This window comes from Lepisosteus oculatus, chromosome 24 (assembly GCF_040954835.1).
Source record: "Lepisosteus oculatus isolate fLepOcu1 chromosome 24, fLepOcu1.hap2, whole genome shotgun sequence".
Lineage (NCBI taxonomy): Eukaryota > Metazoa > Chordata > Actinopteri > Semionotiformes > Lepisosteidae > Lepisosteus > Lepisosteus oculatus.
This window is the reverse complement of record NC_090719.1, coordinates 6499285-6519413: the sequence shown is the minus strand read 5'-3', so window position 1 is coordinate 6519413 and position 20129 is coordinate 6499285. Positions and strand designations below refer to the sequence as shown.

The following is a 20129-nucleotide window of genomic DNA, read 5'->3' as shown; positions in this document are numbered from 1 at the left end:
GGGTCAGGATGGCCCACCTGGTGACAAGGGAGATGATGGAGAGGCTGGCCAACCTGTAAGTTATACCTTTAAGTTTTAATCTGTATTTTGAAATGTGCAGTAAACTTCAGAATACGTAGTTTCATGTTACCTGTTTGCTGTTTCATTTGATCTAAGGGGTCTCCTGGGCCTACTGGAGAGTCTGGACCCTCTGGTCCTCCTGGAAAGAGAGTGAGTTAGCCACATCTTCTCTGTGCATCTTTTCTCATCTTCAGATATGGACAGTGTAAAGCAAATGCTGTGCTTTTCTTTCTTCTATTTAGGGTCCTCCTGGTGCTTCTGGTCCAGAAGGAAGGCAAGGAGAAAAAGGTGCTAAGGTAATAAAACATATTTTTTCATCTTACACTTCCTCTATTCTCCGGAAGGTTTGCCCTTCCCCTTTGTTATCCTTGACCCATTTTTTAGCTCAATTTCCTGAAGTAGAATACCATATTTCCTCTCCCCTAGCAAAGTGAGGGCTACATGGTACTGCTCAAAATGGAGACCACATTACCACCTACTACCACATTAATGGGCTCAGAAAATGTGTAATAAAAATAAACTGCATTAGGAAACTTGCAGTGCAATTGCTATGTGGTATTCCTTTTGTACTGAATTAATAGGGGAGTGGATGGGCATTCACTACTGCGTCTTCTATAGGAGTAGAGGAATATAGGTAATGCTTCAATGTCTTTCTTCCCCAGGGTGAAGCAGGTTTGGAAGGTCCTCAAGGCAAGACAGGGCCTGTTGGTCCACAGGGAGCGCCAGGCAAGCCTGGCCCAGAGGGCCTCAGAGGAATCCCAGGTCCAGTTGTAAGTGAATCCAAGATTTGAGATGTTTTGTGACAATGGCCACCTCTTATAGGTGGATGGGCATTGTGGTTTAGGGTGATCTAAAATTACTGAAAGGAAAATTTATTATATTTTGTTTGTAGGGTGAACAGGGTCTGCCAGGTTCACCTGGCCCAGATGGCCCTCCTGGACCAATGGTACGTAAATGTAACTCTAAATTATAATACTTATATACAATGTTGCATTAGAAAGTGTGTTAATTACTTTTCATCATCTCTTTAAGGGACCTCCTGGCTTGCCAGGTCTAAAAGGCGACTCTGGCCTAAAAGGAGAAAAGGTATGACCCAAAGGATTGATTTTCTTGAAAATGTCTTTGACAAGATTTTATTGAATAGAGCACAGCTCTGAAACAAAACACAGCTAAACTAGCGCTAATTTTGTAAGTCTACTTTTGTTGTCTTTGCTTTAGGGTCACCCTGGTTTGATTGGTTTGATTGGTCCTCCTGGAGAGCAGGGTGAGAAAGGTGACAGAGGCCTTCCGGGTCCACAGGGAGCAACTGGTCCCAAAGGTGACACAGTATGTATCCCATAATTTCTCCTCTTTTGCTACCTTTTTTGGGATGATCTTATTTGAGATGGGAGAGAGTAACAAGTATCCTTTTTGATAAAGTAAATGTCGGCTGTATGTGTGTAAATTGTTAAATAGAGACGGTTGGTAAAGAAAAAAGTTGACCAGCCAGATTAATGCATGCATGTTATTCCATAACAAAAATGTCACTACCTTATAAAGTTCTCAATCTGAAAGTGTAAAAATGTACTTTACATTTTTTTGTTACTTATAAAAGGGTTGTTATTTTTTAATGACTTGGTTTTTTTTTCATTTAAGGGTATTGCTGGCCCGTCTGGTCCACTAGGTCCACCTGGGCCTCCAGGATTGCCGGTAAAATGACTGCTAAATCCATCTTGATTCACACTTGTAAAGTAGTGTTTAATTTCTGATTAAAGAGGTGTTTTAATAGTACCTGTCCTGTACTCTGACTTATTGATGTTTATTTTACTCACACATTCACCTTCTTTTATAATTCTTCCCCACAATTGTTTATCATACCCCATTTTAATTTACTTTTCAGCAGACCCACTCTTCACTTGACTTTTGACATGTTAATGTGATGATTTCATGTTTAAATCGAAATAATTAACCACATCAAAGCTGAAGAAGATAAAGTAAAGATAAAGTATAAAGTAATGACACAATTTGCATAATATTTTTGTAGTAGCTGAGGTCATTATAAAGTTATGAATCCTCAATGACAGAATAAAGGATGATGAATTCGCTCTTCTTTTTTTTCAAAGGGTCCCCCTGGTCCAAAGGGCACAAAGGGTTCAGCTGTAAGTACTGAGAATTGAAAAAATGGAAATCAATAATGCTATGTTTATTTTTATACTATATATTTTTGTAAAATAGAAATCTTGTTCAATTACATGCATTCCTTCTGCAGCTAAGATATGTAAAGACATCATTACAAATACAGAGGAACTGGACATTATATAGATGCAGCCACTCAGAACAGTTCTTAGTACTGTGTTTGCGGTATTGTGGTACAGTATGTTATGTGTTTCACTGGCCAAAGATGAACAATGATGGCTTCATTTAAACTTTCTCGTCTGGGCATCTTTCAATCCACTTAATATCTAAGTTAATATGGAATGTTAATATGGAATTATGCAACTAAAGAGAAAGTTTGGTAGCTGAAAATAAAAACAACAGTATAATGTCTATGAACATCATAAACAATATTAAATTCTATTAAGAAATTAATAGAAATATTATTTTCTATTAATATAAATATAATACACATAAGGTTCAAACAGAAGCACTTAGTGGTAGCTATACATAAAAAAAAACAAGTAATAGGTATATTCCATGCTGAAAAGAGAAGAAAGAAAACACAACGTTTAAGCAATGGAGCTCCATAGTCGAAACGTTGCATTTACCCACCTGAACTATAGAAAAGTACACTACAGTATTTCACCTTGTTCATAAACATGCATCAAAGTCTTTAACTAAGTCTCTTACTCTGGTTATTATGGAAAAGTTTTGACATGCTCATTCTATGTGAAGTTTATATACTTTATAAAAAGCTCTATGTTTTAACCCTTTCTAAGGACTTGCTGTCACTATTGTTGCAAAAAAGTTGTAATGCTGTTTTATTACCAATAGGAATTGTTTATATGTAATCTTGTAACTAAAGAGATTTTGGTAGCTTTTAGAAACATTTTCACATGTTCATTTTACCTACATTTTGCTGTTGTTATAGTTGTGTGGACAATGAAATGCTCATAGTCTGTTAATATAGCATTTGGTACCCAAGTGGTGCTTTGGTACAGTAGTTGAATGCTCGCCTGCTACTCAGAAGGTCCAAGGTTTGTTGTTTTTTAACTTAGCCGGATATATAAATTGCATTCACATTTCTGATGATTTTATATATAACAATATGTTAAATATTAACATAAGATTAATAGTAATATAATAAAATGAATGAACCTCCAAACCTTTAGACCAGCAATCTCCAGGATGCTCAGAAAGAGCAAAATAATTTAAAGATTCCCATAAGCAGAAATCACAATAGAGTTAACAGCATTTAGTGTAAATACAAATTTTAATGACACTGTGTATATTTTTAAATTATAAAAATTAACATTTAAATTTTATGTTTTTTTGTTGTCCTTTTTTCTTTTTAGTAGTTTATATAATTATATTATCAGTTCTATACTATTATATTAGTGGTTTATAAAATTTGGCTTCATCTGAGCTGCTAGAAAAAGTTGTAAATACGTGACAGCAAAAAAATTGCACATGCGTGTAGCAAAAGGGGGAGGTAAACTGTGTGCAGGCTTTTATTTTCACTCACACACATGTCTTCAATACACATTTCCAATTGTCAGTGATGCAAATTTATCTTTGGAACTACAATTCCCATAAACCCCACAGGACCACCTCTTGGTAACGTCTATGTCTCCTGGTTACTAAAACACCTTACCGTAAGGCTACAGTAAATTTATTAAAATGACTATTCAAGTTTTGTTTTAATCTGGCATTTTAAATACAAAGATTTTAAAGTCACCATATCTAATATTTGTATACATAAATAAATAAAATAATTATATAATAATGACATTTTATTTATATTTATACTATATTGTTTTTTTATGAATATATACAGTACAGCAATCTGTTAAATATTCACTTTACATAGTACATAGCAGTACAGAGAATGTATCAGTTAAATCAGTATTAAATTGAAGTAGGGGGACAATAACTTCAGTCCCAACCTCCACCCCAGAAAGACTGAGAAAGGAGTTGTATCTGGTCCAAAGGGTGCAGTGTCATAGAGTTAATCACATTTGCAAGTTAATGAGAGGCTATGAACTGTATAACCCACAAGTCCTGCTCCTAATGTCAATGTCAGTGGTTTTTATAATAAATCAAATTCCAATAAAATGAATTGCAGAATGTCTTCCTTTCTTGTTCCAGCTAAATGAGACAAGTAGAAATTCAAATCAGTAAGGATCTCAGAGTTTAATAAGTGAACTTATGAGTCTAAAACATAGGGTTTCAAATTTGTTTTAAAATTTGTAACTTACAAATTTTGCAATTTGTTTTGTAACTTAAAATGTGGAACTTACAATTTTTTAGTTCAGGTTGGTAGTTGTGTCAGCATGCATAGGCTGCAAAGTAATTGGTTAATTCCATGCTGAAAAGAGGAGAAGAAAATAAAACACAATGTATGTTTTCAATTCAATTTATTTTTGTATAGCGCCTTTCACAACAAGGCTGCCCCAAGGCGCTTAACAAAGCAAGTGACTATAAAGGTTATGAATACAGAACAGAAAAGACCAGAAGACAACGAAGGAGAGGAACCAAAAACCTCTAAGAAAAAAAACCTCTAAGGTCCAAGGCCAACTGGCTGCCCAACCCCTTTGGTGCATGCTTACATTATACAATTAAAAAAAAGGAATACATGAATAATTTCTTTCTTCTCTTTTCAGCATGGAATAAACCTATTACTTGTTCACTTACAAATTTTAATGGCAAATATAATTGCGCTTCTACTGTTTATTGCCTAACTGCGAGTCATACATGTGTGTTGTACCAGTAATGTGGTTGTTGGGGTTACTCACAGGTTCAGTTTTCACATTGAAATAAATATGCATGTGTTAGTGGTTATACAATAAATCGAATATGCATTTTTGTTTATTCCTGGAATAGTTTGTCTTACATATTAAGTCACACTGTTAGACTACATGTTGTAATGAGAAAAAAAAATACACACAGAATTGTTAAAACACTCTCTCAAAGCTCGCAGTGGGTGTAAAGTGATAGCATGTAATGTACTTTTAAAAAGTTGGCCATGTGAATCAAATACGAGAACAAAAACTATAGTTCCCAACGTGCCACACATAGAGATATGGTGAAACAGTAGCGTACATACAGTATCATGAATCATATAAATAACCTATATACAGTATAAATATATGTATATACAATATGATACCATATGGTTTTAAACCCACTACAGTACAGTATGTGTGAAATATATTTTTATAATCAAAATCTAAAACAAAATTGTTTCCTAATTACTTTTTGCTGAAATTAGCATTAAGGCAAAATATAGATTATTTTAATGCAGATGTATATCTGAAAAACCACATCATGTTCACAACAATCTATAATAATAAACAAGATTTATTTATCTGGGTGAGTCATTTTGCACTGTGAAACAGACCTACAGTACTTTCATTTTTAATATTTATTTGATATTTAACATTCTGTAATATATAGCATTACATTATTTAGTCAAAACAGTATATGATTTACACTTTTATACATTTACATAATTGGAAAAAGACTGGCCCTAAGGGGGTGAGCACTGAATGTGATTCAAACACAGGTGTTTTGCTTGAGAGCCCAGAATACTTCCACATGCCATGTTAAGCATTTACTGTGCTACCTAGCAGTTTTACACAGATGTGCAGTCCAGCATCAGGTTATTTTAAAAAATACATGGTGAAATGTAATATGTTTCATTTATATTATTCATTGCACATTCTGAATGGCTGAAACTGGAGTTGCATTGTTTGTGTTCAATTCTAGCCACTGTATTAAATTCTGACATTTGACATTTCTGAAATTCTGTTTCATTTGCTATAGGGTCAGACTGGACCTAAGGGTGAAACTGGTGTACCTGGACCTCCTGGTCTTCCTGTAAGTTGCTGTATAAGTTCCTGTATAATTCAAACATGCTGTACACTTAATAGTCTGAGCTGCCATTAGAAGTATAATCTACAGTGCAGTCCATAAGTATTTGGACAGTGACACAATTTGTGCTGTTTTGGCTCTGTACTCCAGCACATTGGATTTGAAATAAAACAATGACTATGAGGTTAAAGTGCAGAATGTCAGCTTTAATTTGAGGGTATTTACGTCTATTTTGGGTTTATTTCATGGGACCAAGCGTAATTGGACACATTAACATAAACTTTAAAAAAAATTGGCATGTTTGCAAATCCTTTGCAGTTGATGACTGCCTAAATTCTGTGACCCATAGACATCACCAGACATTGGGTATCTTTCCTGTTGATGCTCTGCCAGGCTTGTAATTCAGCCATTTTCAGTTTTTGCTTGTTTTGGGGACTTTTTGCTTTCAGTTTTGTCTTCAGTAAGTGAAATGCGTGCTCAATGGGATTCAGGTTGGGTGATTGACTTGGCCAGTCAAAAATATTCAATTTTTTGGCCCTGAAAAACTCCATAGTTGCTTTAGCAGTATGTTTGGGGTTATTGTCCTGCTGCAGGGTGAAGCACCGTCCAATGAGTTTGAAGCATTTGGTTGGATCTGAGCAGATAAGATGCTCTGTACACTTTAGAATTCATCTTTCTGCCGCCATCTGCAGTCACATAATCAATAAAGACAAGTGACAAGCCATACATGCCCAAACCTGACACTACCTTCACCATATTTCACAGATGAGGTGGTATGCTTTGGATCATGAGCAGTTTGATTTTTTCTCCTTCTCATCACTCTGGTACAGGTTAATCTGTCCATAAGGCTTTGTCCCAGAGCTCTAGAGGCTTTTTTATATTTAACCTGGCCTTTCTGTGGCCTTTCTTACCAGTGGATATGCATCTTGCGGTAAACCCTCTGAAATTATGCTGGTGTATTCTTCTCTTTATGGGTAGTCTTTGACCCATCTATGCCTACATCCTGGAGAGTGTTCCTGATCTATTCAACAGTTGAAAAGTTTTTTTTTCATGATTGAAAGTATTCTTTGGTCATCCACTACTGTGGTCGTCCATGGTCTACCAGGCCGTTTGCTAAGCTCACCAGTGCGTTCTTGCTTCTTAACAATGTACCACATAGTTGATTGTGAGATACCTAATGTTTTGGCTATGTCTCTGATTGATTTATTCTGATTTTGCAGCCTCATGATGGCACGGTTTAATGCATTAACACTTCTTTGGTCCTCATGTTGAGAGACAACAGCAACAGACCCCAGATGCAAATGCGACATCTAGAATCAACTCTTGACCTTTTGTTAGCTCTATTGTGCATGAGCTAATGATGCAACAACACTCAGCTGGCAAAGAAACAACTGAGCAGCCAATTGTCAATTACCAAAAAATTAGCAATTAGCAGCCAATTACCTTTGGTCCCCTAAAATGGGAGGACAATGAATTAAAAAAAGGGCTATAATTCCTGTATGGTTCACTCAATATAGATGTAAATACCCTCAAATTAAAGCTGATATTCTGTTTTATTTCAAATCCAATGTGCTGGAGTACAGAGCCAAAACAACAAAAATTGTGTCACTGTCCAAATGCTTACGGACTGCACAGTATATAATAAATCCAGGCATTTAATTTAATGAGTTTATCAAAACAACAACATAACAAAGCACTTTTTTAAGAGTAAACCCATCTATCTAGTTAGCAATAAAGAGCTGCACACAACAAACATAATAATATTGATGTCTACAGTATGTCTGTTTTAGCTGAAACCACAAATGTTGAGTTTTGTTTAGGCTAAGCATGCAGGCTTGGCCTTCAGATGTTCTATTTTAACTTGAGGTCTATTGGCAAATCCTTTCCAACAAACAGGGTCCCCCAGGCGATGTCATCCACCCACTGCCGATCCAGTCTTCCAAGAGGAGCAGGAGAGATATTGACGCTAGCCAGTTAATGGATGATGGCAACCCTGACAGTTACAAGGATTACGATGATGGCATGGAGGAGATCTTTGGCTCACTCAACTCTCTCAAACTAGAGATTGAACAGATGAAGCACCCCTTGGGCACTCAGAACAACCCTGCCCGCACTTGCAAAGATCTGCAGCTCTGCCACCCAGACTTCCCAGATGGTGGGCTGTTAATTACTTTTATAACCAAAGTAATTCAGAGGGCATTCAAATGGCACAGAGACTACATTCATGTACTGCATTTAAGATACAGTATGCTACCTTAAATATCAGTAATTGCACTCAAACCTCTTTGGGAGTTTTTCTCAACACATTAAACTGAAAAAATGTCTTTAGCAATGAAACAATGGCATTTCACATGCATAGTTTTTAGAGTTGTGCTTGTGTTTCTTTTATTTTGATGAATAATTGTCAAATAGAAGAGCTCATTTTCAGAAAGCTTGCTGTATCCTGTGGTTATGGGTAAATAGGGAATTTTGTAAATTATTACCCGCATTGCGTTGTCTTCCCACTTTAGAAAGAATGCAATTTTGGGGTGATGCACCTCATTCTGAATTTCTTAATTGCACAGAACAAGTTGCACAAGTAAGTTATTTTGCTTTGAATTACAGTACCTGCCGCATTTACCGTTAGTATTTGTTTCTATTTTTGACTTAGGTGAATACTGGATTGATCCCAATCAAGGCTGTTCCAGAGATTCTTTTAAGGTTTACTGCAACTTCACAGCTGGAGGAGAGAGCTGCATCTTCCCAGACAAGAAATCTGAAGGAGTAGGTCTTTTTTTTTTAAAACAGAGCTAAGTAGTAATGTTAACAAATTGAACTTTGCATTATAACTGCAGCCTAGACTATTTAGTTTACTTCAAGATCTTTCATACCAAATACCCAAGAGAATCTTAACTAACAAATAAATATACAGTAATCTGTGTATTATAAAACATTGCTTTATGGTCTTTCCAAACAATGTGTATAAACAAAATAGTTTACTGAAAAAAAAAGAAAATGTAATTGTTTGTCTTATTTTTTATTTTGTAATATACTAATATATAACTAAGTTAACTTCCCAAAGGTTACTTTAGTCAGCAAAAGGTTATTCTTAACACAGACTTTGCTACAGTCTTTTCTGCAGTCATAGCCAAAAAGGAGGCAGATACTTACCTCAGTGTATATTGATTTTACCACAACTCTAATTACATTTTTTCACTACAGGCAGTCCTTAATATTAGTATTCTTTTTTCCCACAAGCACAGTTTTTATAATAATAACATTAGATGTTATTAAAAAACTGAGAGAGACTGAATATCGTAACAGCTCACATGTACAGATGCAGCCATTCAAAATGCACGGTACCAACCCGTACCATGGGCATCTACGCGCCATACCGTGGTACGTGATTGGCTGGCCAAAATGACCAACAGGGACACCCATGGTGCATTGGTCGGTAGTGAAAAGATTTAATCATTTAATCTCTTTACTGTGCACGTTTTAATCCGCTTAGTATTGAATATTTATATGGAATTTTACCACTAAAGGGCAATTTTAGTAGCTGACATAAAAAGAATAAGAGCATAATGCATCTGAAGCCATATACAGTACAGTTTACATACAGTAATATGTTTATGTTCCTAAATTTCTTATATCTTATATCATATCTTTTATGAGCATGTGAAAGGCATGGTAAATCGGAGATTCTCAAGACTTTATATGATTGGAAACGAATGCATGATTGGATCAACAAAATGCTGTGGTGTTACTTGACAAAATAAAGTATTTTTGTTTACAAAGACGGTTACAAACAATGTGGACCAGGGTAATACAGTGTTTACAGCTTGTCCAAGGTCATTCATTATTAATACTATCAGTAATTACTCTTCGGTAAAGGCTTTGGTGCATAAAATATTTCTGCATAATTAAAATATTTATGATAAAGGTGGTAGGTTGTGTACTTTTGTCCAACTGAGCAATCTTGCTTCCATAAAATATACCAACTTTTTAATGTACAGTATAATGATTAACATGCTGTAATACACAGTTTAAAATTAAAAGTCTAAAGAGTATACAACTTAAATTCTTGAATAAAGATTGTCCCTCAGCAGTGATCGGGATTCGAAACCGGATGTTTTCTGGTGACAGCTCAAATGCTGTACAGGAGAGGTTAAGCTTTATTAGCTCCACCTGCCGGTTTTACAAGGTGATTCCGGATACTATTAACATAATCTAATTTGCTTACGGTATGATGCGGTATACTGCGACACGCTCACCGTGTTATACCGCAGGATACACCGCTTGTTTTGAATGGCTGCATCAGTATGACTACTTTATTTTTTAAAGTTTTTCGGGTAAATTACATTTAATAAATATTTTGTTCATGTTATAATTAATGGAGCTCGGCAGCAAATTCATCTTAGGATATACCAGCATATTTTAGTACATTAGAAAACATACTCAATGTGTTTTTACAGTTTTGAACCTTAATGATTTGGTTATAACTCTATTACTCTTAGCTTGGAAAGCAAGGAGAAATCCAATTTGAATTTGTTTTTTTAATGTTTCTGGGTTATGTACAAAATTAACTTTGCAATTATTTTTTTAACTGTAAAGAAACACAATGTAGACCTTAATGTGTTTGTTACAAAATTCAAGGGTTTGATTTTGTGCATATATACATTCAATTCCACATGCTTTGAAGTAATGGATGGATATTTTACAGTATTCACTCCTCTCTAAACATTAAATGAAAAAGACAGAAGTGAATATATTTTTTCCATATTTATTTTGGTATTCAATATCCTTGTGTAACATGCAGAACATGTAAAAAAGGTCAGACCGACAATATTTAAGCCATCACGAAACTTTATGGTTCTGGGCCAATAAATTATTTGAAGTAAAACACACAACAATTTAAAAATGCACTTAACCACAAATGAAAAAGAATAGTTACTCGTTCCATAAGCATTACAAACAAGATGATTAGTTTCTGAAGCCACCAAGATCAGAATAGCCATTACCCTGTTCTTTTTCCATGCTTGTGTTGTACAAATTCACCAAAGATACCACTAGTATCTAAATAAAGATCCTGTAAGACAGCAGATAGTTCATGACAAAAATTCCATTTCAACTCCTTACATATATACATAGATATTTTTTTTGTTTGGTTAACGTCATTTTCTGATTATTTTGTCTCCTGCTTTAGGTTTTCCAGGTAATTATATCTTTACCACATGAGAACTGTTTTACATCATAATAACTGATATATACTGTAATGTCCATTGTTCCACAGTGTGTTTCATTAACCTCTTCTTGTTTTTCTGACTCATACAGCATTCTTTCAAACTAAGAGGGGTACAGCATGACATAACATGCCTTTAACATGCCTTCTCTCCCTCTCTGTCCCACCTCGTACACCAGACTAGACTCACATCCTGGGCAAAGGAGATTCCAGGATCCTGGTTCAGTGAATTCAAACGTGGTAAACTGGTAAGCCATCCTTCCTGTTCGATTCTCTTCCCTTAACAAGTTTCATATTTTACAGAGTAAAATGGCCCGTTGGCCCAAAGACACGCCTGGTACTTGGTATAGTCAATACAAGCGGGGGTCACTGGTAAGTTGCACATCAAGGTCTTGGGCCTCGACTCATGCATGTCACTGGCAACTGCTTTACTCAGTAAACCGCATGTGTCACTGGTTACCAGATCAATTTGAGTCTACTGGCTCAGGTGTATCTTTATTAAATGAATAAAGGAATGGGCAAGTCAATTATCTTAACCTTCCATATGAAGTAAAAATAAACTTTCCTATCAGATAGAAAGCAACAAAAGCTACCTTTTCCAATGCAAAAACAAGTGCATCTTGTGTAAGATAGCACTTTTTTCCAATGATTGACTATTTTTTGCATCGGAAGATTGCATTGTCTTGTTCTATATACATAAATAAGTCCTACCCAAATAGTGTAACACACCCTCAGTATTCAGTGAAAACTGATTTCTTGGTATAGCAGATTCTTGCAACATTCAAAATCTTAAACATATGTGTTCTGGCAGGCTCCAGGTTTGTGTTTTGATTGACAGTGGGCATCATGAATACCTTTTCCCTTACATTAAAAATTGCAAATATATTGCAGTGTAGAGTACCTCATATTAAATTGTTTTACCAGTTACAGTAAGTTAATTTTAAATGAATTTATCCCATGGAATAGGTTGCCCAACTACAATTCTAATCATTAATAAAGATTTCACCTAAAAGTGTCTGTATGCCTGAATATGATTTAGCCATATAAATAATTATATGTTCATCCTCATTTGAACATGCATTTAGTTAATTTGATATTTATTATCTTAAAATGTCAGCTAAGCCACAGATAATATTTCTGGCTACTTAAAGAACTCTGCAATATTTTATTTCAATTCTTAGAATATAGTAAGAACTTTTGCAACTGTTCTTGTATGATTTACTGTAGAATGATTCAAAGAGCAGTGTTACCAAATTCCAAAGATCAGAGGCCAACAAATAAGCCTTTTATCTAAATTCTGATACCCTGGTATTACTTTAAAATAAACTGTTCCATCGGTTTTCGTATGAATAAAGGTGTGCAAGTGATCATCTCATCAACATCAATTGAATATCTTCAGAATTAAGAAATGTTAGAAACATTCAGTCGGTGATACTTATTTAGGTTTCATATGAAACTATGGGCATTATTTTAAAGTACTACTGTTGATTCTTAAGACACTAAATACTTGAGCAATTTAGTATTCATAATATTGACAAATTCATATTTCATATTGAATGTGCATATTTCATATCAACTTCATTGTAGTGTATGACAGTATAATTAAACACAAAGTTATGTACATGACAAACTAAGATTTGTATTTAGAGAACTCCAGCTTTTTAAGGCAAGCACGCAAATCAGATATTTGAGTCTGTGGTTGTACTCATTCTGAGTAGAATTACTATTGTGACAACACATAATCAACAGTATTAGAATACTGATCTCAGGAAAGAAAGTGCTGTTTTCTAGAAATTCTCAATTACTGTTTTCTTGAAACTGTTTCTCTTGATGTGAAAATGATCAGATATAACTTGTAACATAATTGTGTGCCAAGCTGGCTAATACTGGCCATTTGAAAGACATACAGACACTTTAAACTGGTTGCCCAGGGTCTCCAGCCACACTTGGAATGCAGCAGTGCCTGAGACTGAGAGGTAATATATCCATGGTGATGGCTCGCTATTTCAAACACTGGGGCAATGGTGGGAAGCAAGCATTCAAGCCATATAGTGCTTTGCTTATGTCCTTTAAGTGGTGTTCACTCAACCACAAGGCAGCTACTCAAAGTGGAGGAAAGATGGTTGGATAAATTGCCACTAGATTTTCTGGTATGGTTTTGTACAAATATTGGGTTTACTTCAACTAGACCATTAGAGTGTGTTCAATTCAGAAAATATGCCTTCTTGTATTTCAAGAAATCCACATCTTTTCAAGTAGTAATTTTACTACTAATATACTTCATTGGTATATGTTTTTATGAAGTTCCTTGAATATTTGCTTTGTAATCGTGTATCCAGCTATGCCTGGAGACAATTCTTTTACCTTTTTTTAATTAAATTATTTTTAATTATTTGTAGGTGTTCCTTGGGTACTACAATTACCTCCATCTTTCACATTGTCATAAACAACTGCTTTTTCAAAATCTGGATCTTGTTCTGCTATTTAAATGAGAACTTGATCATAAATACAGTGTATCTGTAACACCTAGTTTGTACAGCATAGTTACACAGAGCATTAATATAAACCTGATGTCCAGTTTGGGTGGCTGTCTTTGGTCCTGTGTTCTTAAGCCATTGCTATGCATGTGCTTCTTTCTTGGTCAGTCATGTTTATCTCAAAGGAGAAACCTTATGGATCAAAAGGAGCAGAAATGGTTAGTATACAAAATGAATATGTACCCATACAATGTGGAACTCTCTGTTACAAAAATCAGAAGTTATGAATCTTCAGAGACATGGGTCTGCTGTACACCTCATGGAGTATTTAAAAGTCAGCAATAGCAAATTGCAGGTTTTTAATTCTGAAATGAATCATTTATGCTTTACTGTTTGGTTTATAAAGGTTGTCTTGTCTGTGGCAATGAAATTCACTGTTGTAAAAACTGTAAACCCCCTATTCATATTGACATAAGGGAGTGAGACCAGAGAATTGCCTTTTTCATAATTTCATCATGTAATTTGCTTTAATTAAATCTTAAATACACTGTGCAGATATGTTTAATTAAAAAAGTCTCGTTATCATGATTCTCAATTTGAAACTGACGTGTGCCTAAGAATTCTAATTAAAACAGCTAGGAGGAAAGGTGTCAGTGTTTAGACTTTAGCTTGGAAAAAAAGGAAGTGTGGAAGTCCTGTAAGGGGAGGTCCCTTAAGAAGTGTATTAGATTAGTGAGCAAGGGGTGCTTGTGAAAATACAGCTCAGGCTGTACTGAGGTTTCACAGGTACAGGACAGGTGTGCTGTGTGGTACAGTGGTTTGCCAGGTTTAATGGGCTTAAAATGCATTGATTAGAAACAGTTGTGGCCATCTAACCCAGGGCTGACTGGAGGTGTTGGTACAAGTACCTAGAAGAAGTATCTTTTCCCCATACCTGAGATTGAAAGGAGTCTAGATATCAAAGGCTGGATGTGAGAGAGAAAACAAACTGGCTTTGTCAGGCATCCAAGTATTGATTATAGAGAGGCATAACCAATACTTTTGACCCTGGCCAAACAGGGTTATCAGATATCTATGATCAGCTGGAGTAGTGAGTAATGAGTAGAGTGATGGTGAAGTTCTGGCACTTTATAAAGTAAGAGCTAATACGTGAAAGAAGGGCATGAGAGTTTTTAGTGAGTAATGTGACATGGAGTGAATAATTTAAATACCCTAATGCCTGGTTGTGCTGAAGGAATCAATTATATATGTTGCAAATAGTTGACTGGAATATTTGAATAACAGATTGAATACTGTAGTACCTTGTGACTAATGAAATAGTTCATGAGAAGCCCTAGTAAATGTGATGATGATGTGCAGGGCTTTGTGAATACGATAGTCAAGAGTGAGTGAGGAAGAATAGTTACTTGTATGAGTAGAACAAAGTGAAGAATAACTGAAAGGGAACACCGTGCAGTTTTTCCTAGAGGAACATGTTGAAACCACTAGAATCTTGGAGGGGTTCTGAAAAAAGAAAGACCATTAAAAAATGTGAAAATCATCTGGCAGTGACTTAGGGTCTGCCAGTGGGTTATCACAGTGGGATGACATTTGTCTTTGAAATTCTTTTACACCTATTTCCTACTGATCAGCATGTAAAGCTTATGAATAAGAAGGTAGTGTGGATTCACAAAATCCTGTTTTCTTGAACCTGTTAAGTATTAAACCTAATAAAGGCTAATGTTTTAAAACTGAAATGAGTATTAAGCAAATCTGTGAAGTGTTTAAAAATGGAAATTTGTTACTGATTTTTTTCTGATTGCTAATTGTAGTAAAAACTAAAAATGTTGATGTATATTAGTAGTATAGTAAAGTATGTATATTAGTAGCAGATTTTTATGTACAGTACTGTTATATAAAGCACTTTTTTTTGGTCAAAAAGAGCTCTTACTAAATACGCAACATTTTGGATGCCTCATTCACAATGTAGCAATGTGGAAAAAAAAACAACACTACTGAAGTGCAAATTACGTCAAAAGATGTAACCTCTGCAGTTGTCACCACCACTAAACATTTGCTCATTAAGTTTTTTTTTTTAATTAAGGTTCGCCAGTTGGCACTTATCTTATATTGTTATATTGTATTATATTGTGTTATCTAATAGCTACTGTTGTTAATGTTCATGAAAGTAACAAGGTACCAGCTTAACAGCACAGAGGTGTCAATAAGTATAGTCAAATATGTATTATTTAGTTTTGCTTAATATTGACTGGCTGATAAATTATAAGCCACTGGTAATAAGTCCGTCAAACCTTTTTTACATATGCAGTGCTTCAGTAATGCCTTTGTACACCTGCCAACATGCAATGCCATAAATAAGTGAAGCATTAATAAATTGTAAATGTAAATCCCACACATGCACAAAAGTTTAAGTTTCAGAATAAATAATGCAATGAACTTTGGATAATTTAACTTAATACAGCAATCACAATGGTGAGTAATAAGCTAAAGTATGCATTATATGATATCCAAGGACAACTACTTTATTACTTAACACAGAGTTAAAAAACATTCAAGTGTTAAAAAAGAGAGTTTGACCATATTAGTTTGATATATTAGATTCACGAAATTACTATTGTATGTGATATTTAGATCTTTAAATACATCCTGAGTTTAATCCTTGTTTTCCTTTTAATTTGCTCTAACTCTTTGCCAGGTCTCTAGTAGTTCGATATGCCACTGCCTAGACCTTTTTTCTAAATTTTTTTTGAGCAGCTCTCCTATGTGGATTCTGAAGGAAATCCCATTGGTGTGGTCCAAATGACATTCCTCAGGCTCCTGAGTGCTTCAGCGCGTCAGAACCTCACCTACAACTGCTACAATTCCGTAGCCTGGCATGACCAGACCCTAGACAGCTATGATAAAGCTGTGCGGTTCCTGGGATCAAATGATGAAGAAATGTCCTATGACAACAACCCTTACGTCAGAACGCTTATTGATGGTTGTGCGGTAAGACCTGTGGCTTTCAGTTTGCTTTGCATCAGTTAGAAATTGGTTACAAGAATGGTTTTCATGAATTCCTCTAAGGCCTTCAGTACTTCAAGAAATTCAGATGATGAAGACATTATAAAGCTATAGAACTTCTAAATACTATTTAATAAAATGGACTTTTGACTTTCATTGCCCATTTAGATACTTTATTTTGTTGGGAGGAGACGTGACTACTGTGAAGTATGAGAAAATTTCCCTTTTCTTCTAAGAAGCCTTTCTTTCTTTTTTTCCAGACAAAGAAAGGCTATGAAAAGACTGTTCTAGAGATCAACACACCCAAAGTGGAGCAGGTGCCTTTTGTTGACATCATGTTCAACGATTTTGGTGAAGCCTCTCAGAAGTTTGGTTTCGAAGTGGGGCCGGTCTGCTTTATCGGTTGAGACTGTGCTAATTCATAAAGAAACATACAAAACAGTAAAATAAAAAAAGAGAAAATGTCACATGTGTTAACCGTTGTGTCTCCAAAAATAAAGATTTAAGACAAGGAAATATTCAATCAAAAGAGCAACCTTGTAACCTCAGCGTGCCTTTTCTGTCACATGCAGGTTTTGAAACTGGACAGATCTGACTGTCTACTGTGTTTTGCTACAGCTTTGCGCATCCCCATGCTTTCCTTTCCAGTAACAGAACAGATTATTTGGTGTAGATCAAGAATCACATGGCCCAAACAGCCCTGATGCATGCCATTGTGAACATTAAGCGCTGGGATGGTATGTCCCGGAATTGGCCTCCTCCTTAAATGGCAGTTCTTTTTTAGGTTTTCAACATTCACTTTTGTTTTAAATATCCAGCCATTCTCCCAAATGATGCTTTTATATAGAAATATATATTTGTTTGTATGTTTGTAAGTAAATTTTGTATATTTTTTCCTTTTAATGTGTAATGACTCTGGCTTCAAAACATGCATGTGACCTCCTTTTTTAAGGATGAAAATTGAATTTGAGAAAGGACAGGAAAAAAAACAGCACATGAGACCAGTTACTATCTTTTGCTAGAGGTGTAAAGTACATCTTCTTTTTGTAATTAAATAATAATAAAAGTAAAAAAAGCACACAGCTCTATCATTTGAGCGTTACTTTACAAAATTGTTTACCACAACAATTATTTTCATTTTCTGTCATCCTTTTTTCTGAGATGCCTGTTGTAAACTTGCTTGGTTACAGTTAGAGATTTTAATTTAATTTGGTAAACACTTTCTTTTTTTATACTTCCATATTGTTCTACAAAGTATATGTAATGGGAGATTATATGTGGGAGGGATATCACACTATTATAAAAAGAAACATAGGTGCTATTTTTTACTTCCTTCTGTGGTGCTACAGTATGTATTTTCACTTTTTAAATGTAAGTAAAACACTGTTGATGCCCTGCCATGACCAAATCTCCCAAGATCCTTAGTTCCTGCTACTTTCACACAAATAAGAACTTTATCACAGTTTCTTACTGTTATGCATGCCATTGTTTCATATTCATTCAAAGACAGTAATTCTTAAATGTATCTTTTTTTTAGCTTGTTAGGCCCATGTAGGAAAACAGGCAAGAGTAATTAAATGAGAAATAACTGCAATGTTATTGTAGTATTTGCAGATTGTAATCAATTGCTGAATGTGGTGCTAATTTATGTATTAGTTTAGCAACAGAATTTAAAAAAAAATCCAAAAAAAGCTAAAATACTTGTGTATTATGGTTCCACAACTTTGTGTTTTGTAATTTGTTCTCTGTGAGCAAAAATTGTGCAATGGTTTATATTTCCATTTTGAGCCTTAGTTGAGTATTCTAAGTGGCTTTTCATTTCAGTTTTTTTTCATTCCTCAAACTTTCAAAACAAAAATATAAACAAAGCATTTTTGTGGCAATCTACATCTCTAAGAATGGCAGAAAATATAAAGGTGGGCTGTTTCAAAATTATTTCCAGAAAAACTTGTCTTTGCTAATTTGAGTTACTGCATATTGCATTCACTTTGGATTACTATGTTTTGAAAGCATTTTAGACAGATATATTAGATGGTAGTAAACTTTCACATACAATGTGAAAAAAATTGAGTCATTGAATTAATATCCTTTCACAAGAGCAATTGATTTTTCCAGATTAAAAGATTATATATGCATTACTTGAAACAAATACTTCTTTTTTTAATAAAGGCCCATTGCTATAATTGAAGCAGGCAGATAAGACATTGATTAAGGGTTTTGGTTAGAGTTACATTCTGATACAGTAATAAACAGAGGAATCACATATGGTGCACATGATTTTAACCACATTTCTTAAGGCTGCTTGGATACCAACTTTCACAAGTTGTGACAGTAAAATATAAAGCATTTTAAAATGCTTGGTATTAAGTTTAAGACTGCAGTTTACAGTATGTTGTGCAAACCCCAAATATCTAGTAAAGCTTTTCAATAGCTTAATTTCTTTGGCACTTGAAAAACTTGAATACTAGAAGGCGTGCTGCCCACTACCTTATTTATGGGATATAAGTGTTCTTATTTCTTGCTGATGATTTAGATTCTGGATTTTGTTTTTTATGTATATCAGTTGAAAAGACTAGGAATCCCAACTGATTGCACATCTTTGAGTTGGAGGATAAGCCAAACAAAACTCAGCTTTAACTGTTTTGGTCATGTGATTCTTTTTTTTACACTAATTTTCTTATGGTACCCTTTATGTACATTTGGTCCATCCAGAAACAACCTATTATAATCCTGCAACAGACCACTCAGCGTTAATTAAGTTTTTAATGGCCTAGAATATTTTAATAATTGTTTAATATTTTTGTTTCTTTTGAGCTATGACTTGAAAAAAAAATCTGTTAACAACCTAAGGAATATGGATAGTACCCATAGCCCAATCTAAAACGTTGCTGTCGATAACACTTTGTTGTAAATTTGAACCTACAGATCCACTGTCAAAACTGTCATGCAAATATTTGTTATGTTTTTTTTAAGAACTTGTTAAACCTGTGTAATAAAGGATAGAAGATATATTGGTTTTATGTCAATAAATTCAAGTTTACTGTGCCCTTCCACTCTTTTGAGGTGTGGCTCTTGTATGTCTTTTGAAGCATTAAAACCAATCTGTATGCATGAATTAAAATTATTTTCCCCTGTTGTTATAATTTAAAATATCTGGATCTCTATTATATGCTGCTAGTATTTTTTAATCCTTTGTTTCAAAAATAACAAGTTGAACATCTTCAGTGTCTACAATTGTGAATGAAAGGGAGAGGGTGGCTATACTGTTAACCTAGTCTCTTCCAGCCTCATACAGTATCTTCATGTTACCATGTAGTTTATTTATTGTATTATTTAAGAAAATTAATGTAAGTTGTCAT

The 20129-nt window shown here is 34.7% G+C and overlaps 1 protein-coding gene across 3 annotated transcripts in view; it reads left to right on the top strand.

Annotated features, from left to right (window-relative positions):
• col5a1 (procollagen, type V, alpha 1) overlaps nt 1-19823 on the top strand; it is a 165567-nt gene extending 145744 nt beyond the window's left edge. For 2 of the 3 annotated variants that reach the window (XM_015366905.2, XM_015366902.2), the window contains exons 52-66: nt 2-55; nt 157-210; nt 303-356; nt 723-830; nt 953-1006; nt 1093-1146; nt 1279-1386; nt 1696-1749; nt 2163-2198; nt 6022-6075; nt 7966-8224; nt 8720-8832; nt 11470-11538; nt 16522-16755; nt 17031-19823. In XM_015366905.2, the coding sequence (XP_015222391.1) occupies nt 2-55; nt 157-210; nt 303-356; nt 723-830; nt 953-1006; nt 1093-1146; nt 1279-1386; nt 1696-1749; nt 2163-2198; nt 6022-6075; nt 7966-8224; nt 8720-8832; nt 11470-11538; nt 16522-16755; nt 17031-17177 (1452 nt within the window). In that variant the 3' untranslated portion in view covers nt 17178-19823. Of the gene's footprint in view, nt 1; nt 56-156; nt 211-302; nt 357-722; nt 831-952; nt 1007-1092; nt 1147-1278; nt 1387-1695; nt 1750-2162; nt 2199-6021; nt 6076-7965; nt 8225-8719; nt 8833-11469; nt 11539-11593; nt 11663-16521; nt 16756-17030 lie in introns of all 3 variants that reach the window. The other variant, XM_015366903.2, reaches the window with a different exon arrangement.
• Nucleotides 19824-20129: the final 306 nt, after the last annotated feature.